Source organism: Apus apus, chromosome 1 (genome assembly GCF_020740795.1).
Source record: "Apus apus isolate bApuApu2 chromosome 1, bApuApu2.pri.cur, whole genome shotgun sequence".
NCBI lineage: Eukaryota > Metazoa > Chordata > Aves > Apodiformes > Apodidae > Apus > Apus apus.
In genome coordinates this window covers 202,429,060-202,449,381 of record NC_067282.1, presented here as the reverse complement: position 1 = coordinate 202,449,381, position 20,322 = coordinate 202,429,060, and the positions used below count along the sequence as shown (strand labels likewise).

The window sequence follows — 20,322 nt, the reverse complement described above, 5'->3', positions numbered from 1 at the left end:
AGGACACAATTAGTCTTTTCCAGCCTCTGCTGATTCACAGCCTACACACATTTTCCACATCTTAGGCAAGAGTATTAACCACAAGGCTGCTGTATAGCTTCTCTCCCGGTGACAACTGTTTCACTGTGTGCTTTTTTTATCAAAAATGGCTTTGACTCTCTCAAATAAGGTAATTTCTAATGCATGATGCGCCTGAAATGATCACAGTTGCAGGAATAACGGCTGTTCAGCCTCCCTCTGTGCACAGCTCCTCATCTTCCTTTGGCCAGGCCCCAGTCAGGGTAGAGGAACCTGGTAGTGTCTACACACTAAATTCTTGTCATGGGGCAATTGTTTGTTGCTGCTAGAATATGGCTCACGTGGGAGTCATCAATCAAAAAGAAATATAGAGACAACCAAGACATTTGTCTTCCAAGAGGCAGACACTCATGTTGTCACAATTTCCAGCTAGAATGACTTATTTTAGTTACACCACTGAGATCAATCTCTGGCTGCCAGCACTGCTTTTATTTGTCTGGTAGATCGAAGCAACACAAAAAACCCATCACCTTCAGTTTGCTTTCATTATTTTGATGAGTCTCAAACTCATTGGCTCCAGGGATTGGAGTTGCTGCCAAAAATGCCTCGGCTCATTCATTAAAATTTAAGCCAACATTTCCAAACGTGGGTGCATGAAACAGAACAGCTGGATCCATTATTCTTACTACATCACAAGTGATGTAGTTTTAAAAATTATTTCTATTCACTTTCCTAAGTGCTTAGTTAGCTCTGAGATGCTGGTGGCTGTGTGTTCTCAGCTGGCCTCATTGTCATTGTCTTCCATTTAAAAAAAAAAAAGGAAAAAGTAGTAGGACTGGTTAAATCATTTCCCTCCAAGCTTGATACTAAAAGCAATGCCTCACATCTCTTGGCCATGAGCTATTTCTTCCTATCACCATGTCTAGCTATCCCCAATTTTCCCACATTTCCCAAGGCTCCAGGCTCTAAATATCTCTCTCCTCTCATAAAGAAATGGGTCCCAAACCCTGACACACCACTGGTGTAGCAATTCCAAACAAAAATGGGAATTATAAACCAAGTGTCAGCATTAGCAGTCTGGCCAGAAACTCACAACATCCTCTTGCCTTGATGAGCTTTCTCATGTACTTCTGACAAGCTATTTGCTTCCTGCTTTTACAGAAGGCTGCAATGTAAAAACTAACTTTGGCCATGAAGATGAGCTGGTCTAGACTTCCCCCAGAATTCAAGTCCTCCTTTGGGCCATGGGAAGGCAAACTGTGGCCTGATTTCTGCAGCCCTTCTTGCTCCCATCTTGTCTGTGTCCTTTCGTCTAGGTCTGAAGCACAACACTTGTACTTCAGATCAAGACATCTGTGCATGATGTTGAAGCTCCCAGGGAAGTCAAGCAGAATCTGGAATGGGTGATTTTGTGATTGTGATTTTTGTAGAGGACTTCTCCTCCTCAGGATTTGATAGATGGATGCAATGTGGACTAAGTTCATACCAGTAACTTTGGAAGAGGACACTTCTGCCTGAGTGCAGCTGTCTGCAGTGTCCCATCTAGTCCCCATCATCTCCCTGCAGGGCCCACTGTTAGAAATGAGCCCTTCTCAGACACCAACCCTGGAGGTATTCAAAACACATGTAGATGTGACACTCAGGGACATGGTTTAGTGGTGGACTTGGCCGTGTTGGGCTAACAGTTGGACTGGATGATCTTAAAGGTCTTTCCCTACCAAAATTATTCCATGATCCTAAAAAAAGTTTGATGCACCTGAAAAACCCCACTCCTCTCTGCTTACTCCAAGAAGAGCTTGAGTGACTGGCTCAGATTCATGACGGTAGGTGAGATGAATCCCATCTCCCCATGGAACTGTGCACAGCAGACATGTGAATAACCACCAAATTAAGGTATGTATCATTGCCTCCCCTCTGTGACTTGAGCTGAACTTGTCACCACTGTCCCAGGGTAACCAGCACAGCAGATAAAGCAAATTTCTCATGGCTGTCTTGACCTTATACACCTTCATAGATGGAAAGTTTAAAGCATGTCCCTGTGCTATATGAATAACTCAGTATAAAGCCATCAAAGTGCTTGTTTTAATGTCACATGAAAAAGGATTAGATTCTCAAAAAGAGCTCAAAACTGTCTATCCTATAGTATCTCTTAAAAAAACCAACCAGCCAGACCCAGTAAAAAGGAAATCTGCATAGAGATGCAATACCAGTAAGTACATCCAAGCAACAGTCTCTCAGTTACCACTAGAGCCAGCAGGAAAAGCAGAAAAGTTCTCACTTATTAGGCACTAAAGAGTAAAATTACCTGTATATTATGCCCTTGGAATGGAGGAACTGGAGCCCACATATGATTTCAGCAGCATAAAACCTGAGTGACAGAAGGCACAAGTTAGAATGGGTGCTTCCCCAGAAGATGGAAACACTGTCTCCACAGTACCTGAAAGTTTCTTGGGTTCCCAGAAGCCTTGGAGAGTCTCCCGAATGTTTGGGGTAACTTGGTTTTACAGGTAACTGGTGAATGATGTAAGATTCCCAAGAAAATGCCACATGGTTAGCAGCCCAGCTTCCACTGAAACCACTTTGTGAAATGTTAGGGATTTGGAGTCTACTCATCCTCAGGGATTTGGAAGCCACACTGCATGGCTAGCTGCATTTTTTTGTAAATGTAACTCTGTGGACATATCCTGTAGTGCCCAAGGCTGTCTCCAGATCAGCTATGGAGCAAAAAAACACCACCAAGCTCCTACTGCCTACCCTGTCTCACCTCATAGATGGTCCCTATCAGAAGGAAAGCGTAGAATGGTTTGGGATGAATGGGGCCTTTCAAGGTCTAGACCAACCCCCTGCAATGAGCAGGGACACCTTCAACTGGATCAGGTTGCTCTGAGCCCCACCAATCTGACCTTGAACGTTTCCAGGGATGTGACTTCTACCACCTCTCTGGGCAACCTGGGCCACTGTTTCACCACCCTAATGATAAAAAACTTCTTCCTTCTATCTAGTCTAAATCTCCCCTTTTAGTTTTAAACCAACATCCCTTGTCCTGTCACAACAGGCCAGGTGGTGTCTCTGCCTTTCCTTTATTTACATATTAAAAGTAAATCAGTGACTTACAGTGATGGATCAGCCTGCAAACTGCACATTACAGTTACTGTCTCAGACCTTGAAAGAGCAGCTATCATCTGCCATGCTCAGTAGCTGCTGCACAGTGGAGTGGTCCTGGCAAGGGGAAAGGCAGGCAAGCATCTGGGTGCGGGCACCACAGTCTCCTTGGCTTGACAAGCAGAGCTTTTCTTTGTTTAGATTTCTCATAGAATCACAGACTGGTTTGGAAGGGACCTTAAAGGTCACGTAGTTCCAACACCCCTTCATGGGCAGGGACACCTCCCACTAGACCAGGTAGCTCCAAGCCCCATCCATCCTGGTCTTGAACACTTCCAGGGATGGGGCAGCCACAGCTTCCCTGGGCAACCTGGGCCAGTGTCTCACCACTACAAGCCCCTGTAAAAAATTCCTCCCCTGCTTCCTGTAACAATTTCAGGCACTGGAAGGTGCTCTAGGGTGTCCCTGGAGCCTTCTCCAGAATGCACAACCCCAACTCTCTCAGCCTGTCTCCAGAGCAGAGCTTCTCCAGCCCTCTGATCATCTTTGTGGCATCCTCTGGACTTGCTCCAGGAGCTTCATGTCCTTCCTGTGTTGGGGACTCCAACCATCACTGACTTGCTTTTGAATTTTTACCTAAGACACAAACTAGCGAGCAGCTCAGTGGCTTTTCACTGGAGTCTTTTAGAGTTTGAGATCTTTGTTTTCAACACAGTTCTGCCTAAAGGGCAACACCTCATCCTGCTGCAAAGAGGCAGCCAAAGGCAGAAGCACCATTGCACACTGGAAGTGCTCTTCCAGAAGGGAATGTAACCCCAGGATCATATGCTCCTCCAGGATTTTACAGCTCTGCTCCCTACATCTTCAATGCATTGGCCTTTAGTTCTGAATATTCAAATACTTTGGAAAAACAATCAGTTAAACAATGATTTAAATAAGAGTTTGGGTTTTTAAATTATTAAATAAAAATTAATTCCTATAATGGTTTCAATATTGACTTTTATAATACCTTTTCCTTGCAGAAGGATTAAAAGAACCTTTCATTTATTCTAATATTTCTATTTACTTTAATCCAAGTGAATTTTTTTCAACTGCCTGTTGGTGTATTAATTCTTTATTTACCTTTTGTACTTCTGATAGGTTTTATCTCTTTCCTCACACCCCTCATGAACCTTAAAGGGAAAAATGGAAAATCCCATTACTTCTAACAAACATCAGCTTTACCTCTGCTCACTGGACTGGGAACATCAGCTTAAGCAGGTCCTGCAGCTTGGCTATAGACCACCCAGTGTTGTAAAGAACAAGACATTGGGCTCCAGAGATGGTTGAAAATGCATCTGTGGGATTTCTGTGATGGTGATAAATCTGGGGTGGAGGTTGGGTCCATGATATCATTACTAGGGCCTCCTATTATGGGCTGAGCAAGGACTCAAGGAGTACAATAAAGAGCAAGCCCAGAGCTGCTGTAATTGACAGCAGACACCTGTAGATTGCTTTAAAATGACCCTCATCCATGGGCCATGTAAATTAGGTCTTAGGCATGTTGGGGGCTGTTTATAGACAGTGGAGGCACTTCCAGAGGTAAGATCTCAGGTGAACTGAATGATCCCTCTGGATCCCCTCACTGACTGAGGCACTGCAATCCTGGGAAGGAGGCTGATCCAGCAAGGAGGGCAACTTAAAGGTCAGCTTCTATCCAGCTCAGCTGTTGGCTCTGAACTAATGTTTGTGGGACTATGCTGAGGTTAGTGAAAAAGGCTGGAAAAGGTCACAGGCTGGAAGGAAGTCCCTGGTTTGCAGGCCGAAGGATAATGCTGCAGGCAGCTGCAATGCTGAGGAGGGTGCAGCAGCATCTCTAACTCTTCCAGACAGAAATAGCTTCCCTGGTTGACCAAGAATGCAAAGTGAGGTCACAACTGACTGAAATCAGCTGTATGGATGGGCTCTAAAAAGCTTTCTGTGGGAGGGGGAAGAGGATAAGGAGAGGAAATGACTTGCTCCAAGTCCATTGTTGAGTCAGAGTGATGACCTGCATGTCTGTTTTATTTAGTTTGGAGAGAGCTGGGGTAGAGAGTGATTCTGCTTCCAGCACAAGCATTATCCCCACTTTGCAGCTGGGTGAGGTGCAGAGGGGTCAAACGATGTGCCCAAGGATTCCTCTACAGGACAGCAGCAGAACTGGGACTAAAATCAAGATCCCTGGTGTCTGCAGCTGTTGCCTTTGCTCCTACCACGTGTGTGACTTGCAAGTCAAAAGATAATCATCTCTTACGTTGCTCTGGGAAGGTCGAACTTATGACAGCTCTGGATATGGAACATGAGGTCTCCTCCATTGAGGTACTCCATCACAAAAAAGAGGTTTTCCTGGAGAATGAGACAAAATGACAATAAAGGGCAGGGAAGGGCCCTTTATTGAGATGAAAGTAAAACAAAACAAACCAAAACACAACAAAAAAACCACCCAGAAAGCACTTGAAAAGAAGAAGGAAGAGGTTATAGTGAGGGTTTTGGAAAGAAAGCAGTTTCTTTTTCAGATTCCTCATTTCTCCTCTTTGTTCTCCAAACCTGTACTCAGCCTCTCTGCTCTGATTTGTACAAACAGCATTAGCAAACATCACAAATCTCCTTAATAACCAGCTGGTGCCATTCATTTTTACCAGCAGACCTCAAGGCTCACTAGGAGGGGATGAGTAACTCTGCAGTGCCTGTGGAACAGAAGGACAAGCATCCTGGGGGACCGGTGGAAGAGGCAGAAGTAAATGGCAGGTCTCCTCCAGTTCCCAGCCCAGTGCATAACCCATCCAGCAGAGTGATCTCAAGCTGGAGTTACCAGCATTCCTGCACATCTCTTTTGGAGGCACACAGGTCTGACTTTTCCAAGTTATCAGAGACACTGTTCAGATGCAACCATCTGTTTTAAGCACGTGCTTGATTTTAATCCTGAAAGATGCTCTGCCGTACAAGGCAAGATGCAACTTGCTGGTGGGAAGATTTATAAATTAATCATATTTCTGGATGCCCACTGAGTGTCTGCATGTCAGGGAACCCTGGAAAAAGACACAGTCCTTGTCCCTGAGCAGAGTTCAACCAGAACAGTGGAAAACTCTCCTCCTGGCACACAGGAAGAATAAGGGGGATCTCTCTATTGAGTAAAGAGCAGAACCAACCCCTGAGGTTCCCTTTTCAATCCTTGATGTACCCCACACTGATCCCCTTGTTGCTCCATGAGCTGTAACTTCACCACCACACCCCACAGAAGCTCTGGAGGCTGATTCATACCAATCCCTTCCACACTCAATTGCACCTACAAAGCAGTAGGAGTGCCTTCTTCTGGAAGAAGGGTATCTGTGCCATAAATAATGATACCAGTTTATACTTCTGGTTTGGGAATCTCAGCTCTTGTGCAAAAATGCATTGTTTTTGTTCTCAAAATCCTCTCTGTTCTGTACACATCTGAAGTTTGTCATCTCTGTGCTATGCTAAAGTTTATGAATATCTCCCCTTTGTTGCATATTGCCCATCACAATTTTTTGGGGGAGGTGAACAGTGTTCTTTTCACTTCTATTGTTAACAGTTAAAGGAAGATTTTTATCCATAAGGTCTAATGTAAGCATCCCTGGCAGCAAGCCAAGAGCTGGCTATTTATAAAAAAAAATATTTTTCCTTTCAAATAACAGCTGTCTGCTCTAATTTGTGCAGTTTCTTTAGCCAGATCGTTTTAATTACAGTATTTAAATGGATATCTGGCTGGAAACCTCACCTGTCATCCAACAACCACAAGGCCAGATCTGGCCTCTTGGGAAACTAATACAAATTTTGCCAATAAAGCAAATGGGTGCAGGCCTTCAGTCTGAAGGTCTTGCATCTGCAGAGGTCTGTGCACATAAGTCAGTTCAAGCAAGTAAGGAGGCCAAATGGAGATGGGCAATTTAGTACAGAAATGCATAAATCTTGGAAGCAACGTGAGCTCTGGTGCCTGTTCAGGGAAACACTTGAACAGATGCTCTTGGTGAAGGTAAAAATGGAGATCATGAGGTTGAGCCAACAGACCAGCAGCCACATGTATCACACTGGGACAGGAGGAACTTCATGGGTCTTCAAATGGGCCAAATTCAGCTTCAGTGGACTGGGAAAGTGCACCTTATCACACATATTTAAGCGTAATTTGAAGTCCATGTTTATTCAGTGGAACAAGCAGTCGTGCTCTGCTGACTTAAGGGTTTGAGCAACCATCTGATGCACCTATTTAACTGAACTGGGGGCTCTAACTTGAAACAAGGAACTGTGACAGCATCCTTCTGCCACCTGAGGAAAGAAAAGGTGGACAACCTCTCAGATTAATTGGCTTCCAAAGATCATTATATGAACTCAGTTGCCCAACTATCTAAAGCTATGAAGCTGAAGACTACAAACTTGACTTAGACATGATTAACACCAAAGTTCAAGATCTACCAGGTGGTAGATAAACACTACTGAAAAGAAAGATGGTATCACTTTGACTTTTCTACTCTGACACTTGGAAGCTCCCCTTGGTTCTTACAAAGGTCAGTTGTCTGGGATGGCCCATGGAGAAAAATTGGTTGAGATCAGCTCTAAGTACATCATTATGAGTAGCAAGATGTAATCAAGCAGTGCAAGCTGAAACATTACTGGAGATAGCTTCCTAAGCCTGAGATCTGTGGAGTCACAGAACATGTTAAAAAGGTGAAGTGGTAACACCCATGCTTGTAACCACTGAAAATTCAACAGTGTGCTAGAGGTTAAAGGGTTAGAAGGGCATGGAGCTTGTGGACAGGGTCCAACCTACACTTCCTCTTGTCCTGGGAAAGTTACCTAATGGTTTCTGTTGGCTGCTGCCAGGCTCTGAAGTCTGTGAGCACCTGGAGCAGCTGAGAATGGGATTAGGGGTTATTTCTCAAGACACAGCAGGTGGGATGGCATAACTTTATCATGCCCTTATCCCCTGTGGTGGTCCTAGCTCAGGGATGTTAAGCAAACAAAAACAGGAACTCTGTTCCTCAGTGCTGAGACCTACACAGCTATGGAGGAGGCTTGGGAAGAGCCCCTCACAGGATCACAGAGTGGCAGGGGTTGGAAGGGACCTCTGGAGATCATCAAGTCCAACTTCTCTGCTAGAACAGGATCACCTACAGTAGATTACACAGGAACATGTCCAGGAGGGTTTGGAATGTCTCCAGGGATGGAGACTCTACAGCCTCCCTGGGCAGCATGTTAACAGTGCTCTGTTACCCTCAGAGTAAAGAATTATTTTCTTATATTTAGGTTAAACCTCCTGTTTATCAGTTTGTGACCATTGCTCCTTGTGCTGTCACTGGACAGCACTGAGAAGAGTCTGGCCCCACTTTCAGAGTCTCTCAGTTCATCCTACCTGTCTACCTTGCAGACAGATAACAGATGACTTGCTGACCACCTATGAGAGAATCCTCGGGTAGCAAAAGCTCAAGTAAAACTTCTGGTCATGGTTCCAGACTCGCACAACAGAACAAGTCTGGTCTTAGAGCAGAGGCTGGGGCCACCTTTTACAAAGACAAAGCTCAAGGACTGTAAAGACATTCCTTGCACTCAGCAATGGACACTGTCCCAGGATACTTGGCACAAGTTATCTTGAGGACACCCATATTCCCTAGTTCTAGATGATCTTCCAGAGGCCTTCTCCACTCTAACAGAGGGAGTCTGATAAACCCTTCTGCAGAAGGACAAAATAATGCTCCTACAGCAGACAGAACTGTGCTACTTGATGTTATGCAGCACCCAATTAGACACATATGGGTGTACATCCTGCACACAAAGCAACATGTTTCCCTAGTCATAGAATCATAGAATGGTTTGAGTTGGAAGGGACCTTAAAAATCATCTAGTTCCAACCCTACTGCCATGGGCAGGGACACCTCCCACTGGACCAGGACTCAATCCAATCAGGTGCTGAAAGACATGATTACTACAAGAACTCAGCTTCTTGAGTCCCTCAGAGCCTGTGCTGAGCTGTGCTCCTCCCTGCAGGATGACCTGCTGTCCTGCTACACCTGCACTCTCTGCCTCTCCAGAACATGGCAGGGATGGAGTTAAACCAACCTGCTTCTGTTCTGCATGCAACGGCTGTCAGACTGACTAGTCACTATCAGAGATGCTTTCAACTTTATAAACAAAGGGTATAAAGCAGGCAGCATTTAAATTGGATCTTTTGAAGGTACATCCAATAACAGGCTCTTAAAATCCTGAAATGAGCTGGAAGTCCTCCAGAGCACTTTTCTGCTGAGTTTTTCAGATTTTGTTTTCTTTGCATTTGAAAGCACTTGCATACATACACAATTTAACACCATCTACTGAAGAGCAAAAATTCTGCTTCCCAGGGCTTCTAGGAGGATGAATATTGGAATAATTAATGCTGAAAGGACAATGTGGCTTTTGCTTTATTTAGATCAGCTATCCTAGCAAATGACTCCATGTGGAGAAGACTCCTCAATGCATATGAAGTGACCTAACCCCACTGGATGCCCATAGAATCATGTTGGCCCGTGCCAAGAGAAAGGTTCCACACCACACAATTCCTGCAGCTGATTCTTCCCAGTCTGGGTGCTCATCTGTGCTTTGCATCTGTTTTATTTCATGTTCCAGTTGGGAGTCAAAGACCTCTCAGCCCTTCTCCACCAACACGAGTGAGTGTTGCAGTCCCATCATGGCATCTCATCCAGTGGGAAAGCAAGCAGTGCACATGCCCCTCACTGGGCCTGCTCTCATGAGAACAGCTAATGCAAGGTCACTGCTTGCTAACAGGTGACCAAGGTGACCACAGGAGGTATTAACATTGCTATTTGCACCATCTGGGGATGAGCAAAGCCAATTTGTTACAGATTAAAGCAACTGCAGGTTTAATTTTGTTCTCTAGTCTAAACACTTCTTTTTCTCTCTCTCTCTTTTGTAATATCAGCCTGTCTGCTGGAGATGGCAGCATTTCTCACAGCTGTCAAATCATCCAGTCCAGTCCCTGAACTCATGATTAATTTTTGTTCTAATCTTTGCACTGTCACCATTTTTGACTGCATGTTAAACTACACATTTGGGATGCTCAGCTTTATGTGTCCAGCTCCTTAGTCCAAAGCATATGAAGATATTTATACACCTATATAAAAATACACATGTATACATAAAGGTGCAGAGAGGGCTGGGAATAGCAACTTTTACTTGAGTTCTGGTATCCCAGGACCCTTCCTCACAGCTCAGAGCAGGCAGTGTACACCATTTTGGTGACCTGAGTTACTGTCAGCCTTGTTCTTGCCAGAGAAATTGGCTTTCCTTGTTGGAATTGGGTGGGATCTTGGAAAGACACTCATTTTCTTAAGGCCACAAAAAAACTCACAACAAAAACACAACAAAAAGCTGTTAAAATTTGAGGATGAAAAGAAATCAGTAGACCAAAAAATTAACCAAAAAGAATTTATGAAACATATATATATATAACCATATATTTATATGGTATATAAATATATATATTTACAAATATATATATTTACCATTTACCAGCTGAAAAATAGGGGGAAAAAAGAAATGTTTTTATTTTAAGAAGTTGACTTCAGGGCAAAGAGCAGCCACACTGCAGACTTTTAGCCATCTCAGGCAAAGCTGAATGCATTTTGGGCTGGTTTTCCTCAGAGCTGGGTAGCAGGAAGGCAATTAGAATATGTGTATTTAATAAATGGATCATCTATCACTTAAAAAAACCCTACACTTGTGAGCTGGCCCCTTCCTTTCCTCGCCAATACACTCTGCCTGTTCACACCACATGGGCTGACACCACCCAGAAGTGTCTTGTAAAGACTTCATGGTTTTGATGTTATAATTACAGCTGCTCACACCTGTTCTGGCAGAATCTTGTTGGAATCCCAAAGCTCTGCTGAGATGCTACTATTTCTGCTGAGCCATGTTGAAATTTTGGCCTGGATTGACTCAGACCTTGCCAATTTTCCTGCCTGCTGGTTGCAAGAAGTATAATCCCCAAAGCCTCCTTAAAATTGCCAGTTCTTCCCCACCTTTCTCATCAGCTGGATCAAATTTGGCCAACTAGCCTTGAACCAGATGTTTCCAAGCTGACTTATCTCACAGAAAATACTAGAAGGCTGGACACCTAGAAACCTTGGAGCTTGAAGATCACTGAAGCTGGTGAAGGGTCTCGAGCACAAGTCTTACTAGGAGCAGCTGAGGGAGCTGGGGTTGTTTAGTCTGGAGAAAAGGAGGCTGAGGGGAGACCTTCTCACTCTCTACAACTGCCTGAAAGGAGGTTGTAGTGATGGGGGCATCAGGCTCTACTCCCAAGTAACAAGTGATAGAACAAGAGATAACGGCCTCAAGTTGTGCCAGGGGAGGTTGAGATTGTATAATAAGAACAATTTTGTCACTGAAAGGGTTGTCAGGCCCTAGCACGGGCTGCCCAGGGCAGTGGTGGAGTCACCATCCCTGGAGGTATTTAAAGCTGTGTAGATGTGGTGCTGAGGGACACGGTTTAGTGGTGGGCTTGGCAGTGCTGGGTTAATGATTTGATAATATTAACAGTCTTTTTCAAAGCAATTCTATGATTCTCTATCTCTCAAATGGCTGAACACAAAGGTATGGGATTTGTGCAAGGGAAAAATCACCATGTTGCCCTGTTTTCTCTTCCTTACTCTTCCCTCGTGGTCCATGCCAAAAACTGAAACCTGGCTAGAATGATATCTGTTCTGACCTCATAGGACACCTCATCCTGTGACTGAGATTTTTTGTTGTGCTTTTAGTTTAGTCTGTCCAATATTTGTTGTGCTTTAGTGGTTCGGCAGGGCTGGAAGTCAAGGCTTGTCACATCACCTCCCTGCAGGATGACTTCTGCAATGCATCAGCATCCTGGATCCATGCTGTGGTCAGAGAGGATCCTTCATTGCCTGGGAAGGGCATGTAGGCCTGATCCAGGGCTGCTCAGAAGGCTCGTGGCACAGCCAGGCAATGGGGCTGAAAACTGAATGGGTGTGAAACACACATGTGTCAGCCCACCTGCTCTGATTCAGGTCAAATAATTCAGCCCCATCCCTTTAACTGCAAGACAAAGACAGAAGAAAACTGAAACTGCCCTTGGAAAATTTTGCAGAAACTACAGTTTCCTCCAAGGAGATATTTAATGAAAAATGTCCTGGAAATATGAATGGAAAACACTTCAGACCGTGAGAATCCTTAAATTAGGATCTCACTCCTTATTGACAATCCTTTTCTCCTTGCTGCCAATGCAAGAGGTTTTAAAGTCAGTATTAAGCACATTAAAACAACAGAGCATGTGCAAATGGCTCACCACCAGGACTTTGAGAAGATGTAAAGCAGAAAAGAAATGTTCATCTAACATTTCCCTTTTAAATTGCAATAAAGGTTACTTCACTTTTGGGTTGAGATAGTCTTCTATGTTGCTATTTTGTCCTGCAAGCCCAAATGCCTAAGGACTTAATTTGCATGTAGGTAAAAGGTGTGAATAAAACCTTGGTCAATGAAGTAAAGAAATAGTTGGAAACAAAAGTGACTTTCTCAAGGGAAAGCCTATTTTTATCATAGAAGATCAGTGAAATGTAAAAAAAAGAAGAATAAAGCATAAGTGCTGGGATGCAGCCACTGTTTTGGCATTACTAATTTTGGGATTTCAGAGAATTGTAAACATGTTTTTCCTCTTCTTTAGCACAACAGCATCCCTTTAAATCTAACACAACAGAATAGCTCTCTGAGCTTGTTGTTAAGATTCAAACCATATAATTATGTCAGCTCAATATCTGGATGCAAAGATTGCTGCAGTAAAATGAAACAGTCAAGTTCAAAACCAAATGGGGAAAAAAAAAAAAACCTTCGTGTGTTTGGATTGATTCTCATGTAGCAAAACATTAAAAGTATTCTGAGTTTTGAGAGCACTTTTCATTCAGCCTCCACAGGAATAAAAAGAAGCATTAGGTGTCTGGTGCCCACACAAACCTGTCTGAAGGGCTGTCAAGCTTTATATATTTCAGCACTCCCTGATTACCTGGGTTGAGGCCAGGGAGAAACTCAGTCCCAGAGGTCAGAGAACTGTCGACAGATTATATGATTTTTATTTTTTCCTTCTGAAGATGTGGGAACTACTGAGGTTCTTGCTTTAGTTCTGGAATATGCCTGTTTTTACTGTCCTTTGCAGTGACACTTAGTGCCTGAAGCAGCTCAGAAACCTCTCAAGTCAAAACATTAGAGATGCAGAACAGCATCGACACAGGCACTTCAGTTTGAAACTACTTGTGTATCCAGTGAAACCTTAAAAAAAAACCCACGTTTCAATTTTTCAATTGAAAAGTCAGGTTTTCTAACATTAAAGTCCGGAGAGGGACTTCACAGCACTGCTCTGGCTTCTGAAATGATTGCTCTGAAAGATATTATGACTGAACCATGCTGTCCTTTGAGCCATGAAAGATGGTCCATGGCTTGTCACAGCTCTCCTGCTCTGAATGACTTTCAAATGTTGAGTGATTGCTGCTTGGCTTGCAAAGGTCAGAGGAGAAAAAACAGAAGCTAGAAATCAATCACAGCCCAGATGGGCTTTGGCCTGGGCAGCCACATTCCAGCTTCTGCATCTGTGCTCTTGAGGACAAAATGGGGAGAGATCAAATAACTTTGATGTGGCATTGCTGACTTGGGGTGAGATGGATGGAGATGTTGCTATATGTCAAGAGGACAATACTGTGATGCTGTCTGTAAGACAGTGGTAGGAAAAGATGACTTGGGTTTTTTTGAGCCTGGAAGCCATGAATTATTGCAGAACTCATTGCTTTTCCATCCTGCAAGTTTCCCTTGCCTCAGCCACAGCCAGAAGCATAGCCCTGCCCAAAGTGGTCAGTAAATTCTGTCTGGCTACTGGCATGACTCCCTGTGGTCTCTCATCTCTTTGTTGAGATTTCATGAGAGAAATAGATGCATGGCCTGAAACCAGACCTGCAAGATACCACTGGTGTATCCATTCCAAACCTGCCCTCCTGTCTCCAGGACCACAGCCTGATGTAGATTTAGATTAAATATTAGGAAGAAATTCTTCACTGTGAGGCTGGTAAGACACAGGTGTAAGTTGCTCAGAGAAGCTGTGGATGCCTCATCCCTGGAAGTGTTCAAGGCCAGGTTGGATAGGGCTTGGAGCAACCTGGTCTAGTGGGAGGTGTCCCTGCCCATGGCAGGAGGGTTGGAACTAGATGACCCTTCCAAACCAAACCATTCAATGGTTATATGATTCTAAGACAGTTTCTCTGCTGCCTGCAAGTCAACCACTGGCATTGGTCAACATCCCCTTGGGCACCTGGAGTTACAGGCAGCACAAGCAGCTCTCCCTGGAGTATAACCTCCCTTGTAGGGCTGTGACTGTTGTGAATATTTTGCCTTTTGAATTAAGTCTTTATTTTCTTTGGTTTTGGAGTTGGGTCATTTATACTTCCCTCTGAAATCTAGCCCTAAAAATAAAAGGGAATTAATTCCTTTCCGCTCCAGGCAAGGAACCATTCCCAGGACATGCTGTCCTCACTGACAGTCCCAAAGGGGTTAAACATGAATGCCTGGGCTTAGTGTCACTTTGCCTGTGGCAGTTCCCAGGCTTTCCCTGTTATGGATTTAATCTGTCTTTAAACAGGTGCTGCACCCCATGGGTGATGGGGATATATTGCAGAGGTTATATCTGTTTCTCCTGACCCTACAGAAGCAGCAAGTCTCTTGCTGAGCAGGTCCTAACCTCACACCAAGCAACATTTTGTACCACTAAATCCTAGGATTGAGAGGGGAGTGGGAGCATCCTAATAAAAACCCAAACAAAGCAGCCTTGAAAGACTGAAGTTCCTCTGAATTTGAGATTTGGGATAGCAAACATCTCTCAGGAGTGGTTTGGGTAGGTTGGACAGACCAGACAGTATCTTAAATTTCCTTTTATGTTAAAATGATTGGCTGAAGCTATAGAAAAGGCTCTGGGAAGCTCATCAGTTGGTGGTTTGTTGCTATGTAGGGCCATGGATATACATATATATTACTTAAATGTCGCTTCCATTTTGGTTTGGAGTCCTAAGAGATATTTCAAGTGAAGATGTTTTGTGCCTGCTCCTCTGAATCTCAACCTTCACCACCAGTGGTCCTGCATAAATTGGGAAGAGTCTGATGCAATTTTACTGTAACTGGAGGAAGAGAAGATCCCTAAAGTGAATGACAGCATGTTTATTCTCCATAACCAGAGTTTCTGGAGTTAGCTCTGATCCAGGCTAGTCACTGCAGCATAAAGGTACTGCTTCATGGTCCAACAGGTTCACCAGTGTGGGCACATCTGCACTCTGGCTGTGGATGTGGCCTTTGCACATCCTCAGCCCAGGGTACCAGGACTCAGATTTTTATAGTGGGTCTCTGCACAGCACCTCAATCAGTCTTGGTGCCACCATCCTCAAATGCACAGACACATCCCCCCACTGTTTAATGTGGGGAAGGTAGATGAAATATCTGGAGCTAATTCCCAAGTGGTTAACCTGAAGATTCCCTCCCTTAGCACCACCTCATGTCCAAGCTATTCCCTAACATCTAGCAAATTTAAGCACTTCACCAAGTATCTGTATCTCAACAAAGCATTCTCAGCCCGTGGAGGAAGGTGGCAGATCCTTGTCTTACCTTGGTCTGGAACGTACAGAAGACATGAGTCAGGAATGGGTGCTCCCAAGCTAAGGAGAGGACTCTTTTCTCAACCATTGTGCATTCAACATCATCATCCATCAGCACCACATCCTTCTTCAGGGCTTTCACAGCAAAATACTGGTCTGTGCTCTTCAGCTCAGCAAGGAACACCTAGGGTGGAAAGAGCTACTCAGAAAATAATACATAAAAGAGCAGGGGTCTTCTCTCAGAATAGGCAAGATGACCTTCAAGGATGGAAGCTGAGCTATGGGAAATTCACTAGGGTAGATCTTATAAAACCTGATGTTTAGGGCCCAATTCTGCCGTTAAGACTTTGTAGACTTTGAGTTTGTTCCCCACATCCAGAATAGTTGTATGAAGCTGAACCCCTGGGGAAGGATGAGAAGGTCTTGGCCATTACAAGAGCAATAGCTACATGCCTGTGTGGACAAGACACGTCAGGGAGCCAAACACTTCTGATAACAGAAACCATCTTCATGCAAATTCTCGTGAGATACATTTCCTGTTTTCTGACTTTAAATAACAAAACATAAAATATTGCTTTGTCAACACATGAAATGCAAATGCCCTGCACCAGCTCCTCAGCAGGTGTAAACTGATGTCTACCAGTAGTAAGACTGATATACATAGAGGGTGACTTTCTCCCCTTCCTCCCAGTTAGCAGGAGGCCTGAGCAGAGAGGCTGGGTCCTCTGTGCTTCCACAGGACTTATTCTCTGGGAAGAGCAAAACACATCCCAGATGAATTGGGATCTCTGTCTATTTTGATGGGCAGGAAAACTGAGACACAGAGCAACAGAGAAGGGTTTTCTAGAGACCACAAAGCAAAGAAGTCCCAGCTGGAAGGCTGTGCCAGTCTTGGTCTCTACACTAACAACCTGTCATCACAGTTTCCCATAGCCTGAATAAATATGTAAGATTCATCAAAGAGCTCTTTGAAGTTCTCTAGCAGACACCATTTACTGAGTAAGCTCAGACGTGTTTTAGTCCTGACAAAAGTTTTATTTACCCTTTTGGCTACTGCTGCATTTCACTTTGTAGCACTAGACAGAGAGTAGAGCCTAGAGCCTCCCTCTGTCTCTGCAGTGAATGACCAGAAATGCTAACACTGCTGATGCTGTAGGCACCCTTTTTACCCTACTTTTTGTGCAGGGCACTGCTCTCGTGGGGGAACTGGGGAATGCAGAATATTTGTGACCTGTGTTGTGACTTCCAAGGTGCAGGTAGGCAATGCCAGACCTCATGCAGAGGGGGCTTCCTCATGGGTCTGGCCCTCAACCTCCCTGGTCCATGCAGAGCTGGAGAGACCCCTGAGGCACTGAGATGTGCACACCCTATCCCTGCTATGAGGAAGTGAATCTCACTCCAAGCAAATGAGGGCACCAGGAGCAACACCTACACAGGAAACTTGTGGGTGACACTTGCTGCAGAGGGGCATGAAATAGCCCAACCTCCCCACACCCACATGGTGCACTGCAGAGATGTGCAGATGTTTGCAAGCTTGGAAAGTCCATGTTAACCCAGGGGGCTGAGCAAAGTGTAGAGTCTGCTTCCATAGAGGGATTAAAGACTTGACCAGACAAGACCCTGAGCAACCTCATCTGTTTTGAGCAGCAGGTTGGATTAGATGACCTAAAGAGGTCCCTTCCTTCCAATGTAAATGTTTCTATGATACCTATACCCTTGAGTCTCGGTAATGGAGTGGAGTCTGGGGTATTTTGGCTTAGCTCTAGCTCAGATATCTCAGCTCTGCTTCCCAAGTAAAACGTAGACATGCCAAGTGTTTTCACGTATGGAAAGACAAGCAAGTATTTCACCAGTTTAAGAATTGGCTGCAGCAATTCCTCCAGCTCACTTAGCAGGCAAAAAGCAGCTCTTCTTTAAGGCACAGTTTCCACCTTGGAAAGGTTTGGGAGCTGAGGAATGTGACACATAATGGTAGTCATTCTCCTTATTGGCTGTGAAAACACAATGGTGAGCTCCTCTGAAATTGCTTCATGCAACTGTTCTTTGGCACGGAGTAGCAAGAATCCCCTACCAGGGGACAGTGCAAGAAGGATGAATGATCCACAATTAATTAAGTTTCATGAACCCACTGAAAACAGGTGGTTCTTGTTTCAAAAGCACAAATTCTTGGCTGCTACAAAGTTTGCTTTACGCTCCAGCACAGATTGGAGCTGGGAAAGAGCAGTTAGCATTCCCAGCTGGGGGCCTGATGCTCTGGAGAGGAGAGGTGATTCACACTCAACTTCTCAGCCAGTGCTTCCACTCCCAGCTGGCTCAGCTGAGTTGGCAGGAATAGCTGCATGAAGGGGGACAACACAGAGACCTGTCCCACCAGCTCTCTGTGGATGCCCAGGCCCTGCCAACCCCTACAGAAGGGGAAGGTGCACCTTTACCAAGGTATTTTCCTCTCCTGTTATGGATATTCATGACATAGATATGCTAGAGCAAGGGTTCTTGGAAGGCCTGGAAATGTTCTTTCCTAAGTGGCCTTCAAACCACATGCTATTTTGTGCCATGACAAGCACCATGCAGACCTGTGCAGTGGTGTCTCAGTTCCTTGATGCTTACCTTGCCAAAACTGCCCTTCCCCAGCATCTTGTGCAGGACAAAATCTTCAATGGTTAGTTTTAGTTGCACTTGGTGCTCTTGCTGCTCCTGGGGCTGCTCTCCTCCCAAGTCTGTCTCTATTAGAGACTCTCCCTTGACCGTGGTGCCCTCCACTGGGGTCTCCCAGGAGATGCCCTGTGGCTCTGCAACACACATCAAAGCATTCAAAGAAACCTCTGGACCTGAGCAGAAAATCCCCAGAATACTTACAGGTATCGCATTTAGAATTTCTGAAGGGTATTTCAAATAAATGGAAATGTGGTGGCCAAAGCTACAAAGTAGATTGGCTCTGCTCCCACATTGCTTTCTCTCTTGAGGACATTTTACTCTAGTGTAAGCCCACCTCCTTCAGTGGTAATTCTCCCACTTTACAAACTCCTTCATGTGTATTTCTGTTTTATGGCACCAAAACATGACCAAATCCTTTATTTCTGGCTGCCTGTGTTCATTTTTTTCTTGCTGGTTGTTGCTATGATGTGGTCTCATTTTTCCCAAGGCCTTTCCAAGACTCTTAGCAAAGCTAGCATGTGAAACAGATGGGACAGCATTTTCATATTGGGTCCCTACTCTGAATATGAAGCTCTGATCAAGTACTCCTGCTGTCCTGGAAAGGAACTACTCAGAGTTTCTTCTCTTGGGTGTACAAGAACTTCTAAGGGACCCTGTCCCTTACTGGATTTATCCTGTGGCCTCAAGTGCACATTTGCTGTACAGTCCTAAATTGCTGAACAGCAAGAGCACTACTCAGCAGACAAACAGACCCACATGTAAACCAGATGTGAAACCATTTGGAGTTACACTGATTTACATCACCAGAGCCCATTCTGCTTGTAGAAAAGAAACAAAATAAGCACAGACGGGGACATTATTTATTTCCCCTTGGGGGTTAAAGGGCACTGTCCTCTTAGCTTAGATGGTACCAAAACCAACCTCTGAGACTTGGTAGCCTGGTGCTGCACAGTATCAAACTCAGAGCACTGGTAAAATGTGGCTCTGCCAAGCTTTAACCAGTGCCTTTTGACATCTTGCTCTAGTTTCAGTTTCTAGGATTTTATCTCTACACAGGGCAGCAGAAACTTTCATTGAGAAAGCAGATGATGGTGGGGCCTGGGCTTTTAGCTTGATCCTTGGTTAGGGTTGGAAAACTGTCCCACTCCTTGCCAGGTTTAAGTATCCATTCACCTGTACTCTACTTTTTTCCCCTCCCCTTTCTGGTAGATGCATTTTACTGTGGGAAGCAGATAAATATTGTACCAGTGCCATCTTAGGTTTGCTGCAGTTACAGCACAGTTCTTGGAGGGGCACCATGAACCATGAAGCTGGAGAGGTCTTGAAATGACCTTTCATACGGGTCATGTGAGTCTAATGAAAAATAATGACCTTTTTGCTCCTTATATTGAGTTGTCTGACCCAAGCAAAAAGCAGACAAAAAAGGATCTCCCAAGGATATTGCAAATTTCATTTCAGTCCCCTGAGCCCCCAGTAGCTTTGTACAAGGTCTTGCAGCACAGAAGGCTGTGACACCTAGATCAGCTCCTGGGTGATCATTGGGGATCTCCCAATGATTTCCAAAGTTACTGGTTGTCAAGGCCTAGGCAAAAATCTGAAATCAGAAAAAGAACTGGTCATGGTGATCAGGAGGACTCCCACCCTCCTGTTTGGAGATTGGGTTCAAGTTCCTAGATATTACAGTCTGCAAGTCCCAGGAGGAGAAAAAACACATCCTTGTCAGTTGTGCTGAAGAATCAAGTTAGAAAGAGTTGAGGGGTTAGCTGAATGAGTGGGGGTTGGTGTCTCATGACACCCAACATTGGGATGCCATGGGGGAGCTGCAGGTTTACAGAGGAGTAAGGAACCAGGTTGGGATTGAGGGTGATGTAGCTGGGAAAAG

At 44.6% G+C, this 20,322-nt stretch overlaps 1 protein-coding gene across 1 annotated transcript in view; it reads right to left on the bottom strand.

Annotated features, from left to right (window-relative positions):
* PRKCQ (protein kinase C theta) overlaps positions 1-20,322 on the bottom strand; it is a 66,011-nt gene that overhangs the window by 8,888 nt on the left and 36,801 nt on the right. Inside the window, exons 13-16 of the mRNA XM_051615657.1 lie at positions 18,393-18,574; positions 15,796-15,969; positions 5,393-5,484; positions 2,324-2,386 (exon numbers count right to left, since the gene is read on the bottom strand). Of these exons, the coding sequence (XP_051471617.1) occupies positions 2,324-2,386; positions 5,393-5,484; positions 15,796-15,969; positions 18,393-18,574 (511 nt within the window). The remainder of the gene's footprint in view (positions 1-2,323; positions 2,387-5,392; positions 5,485-15,795; positions 15,970-18,392; positions 18,575-20,322) is intronic.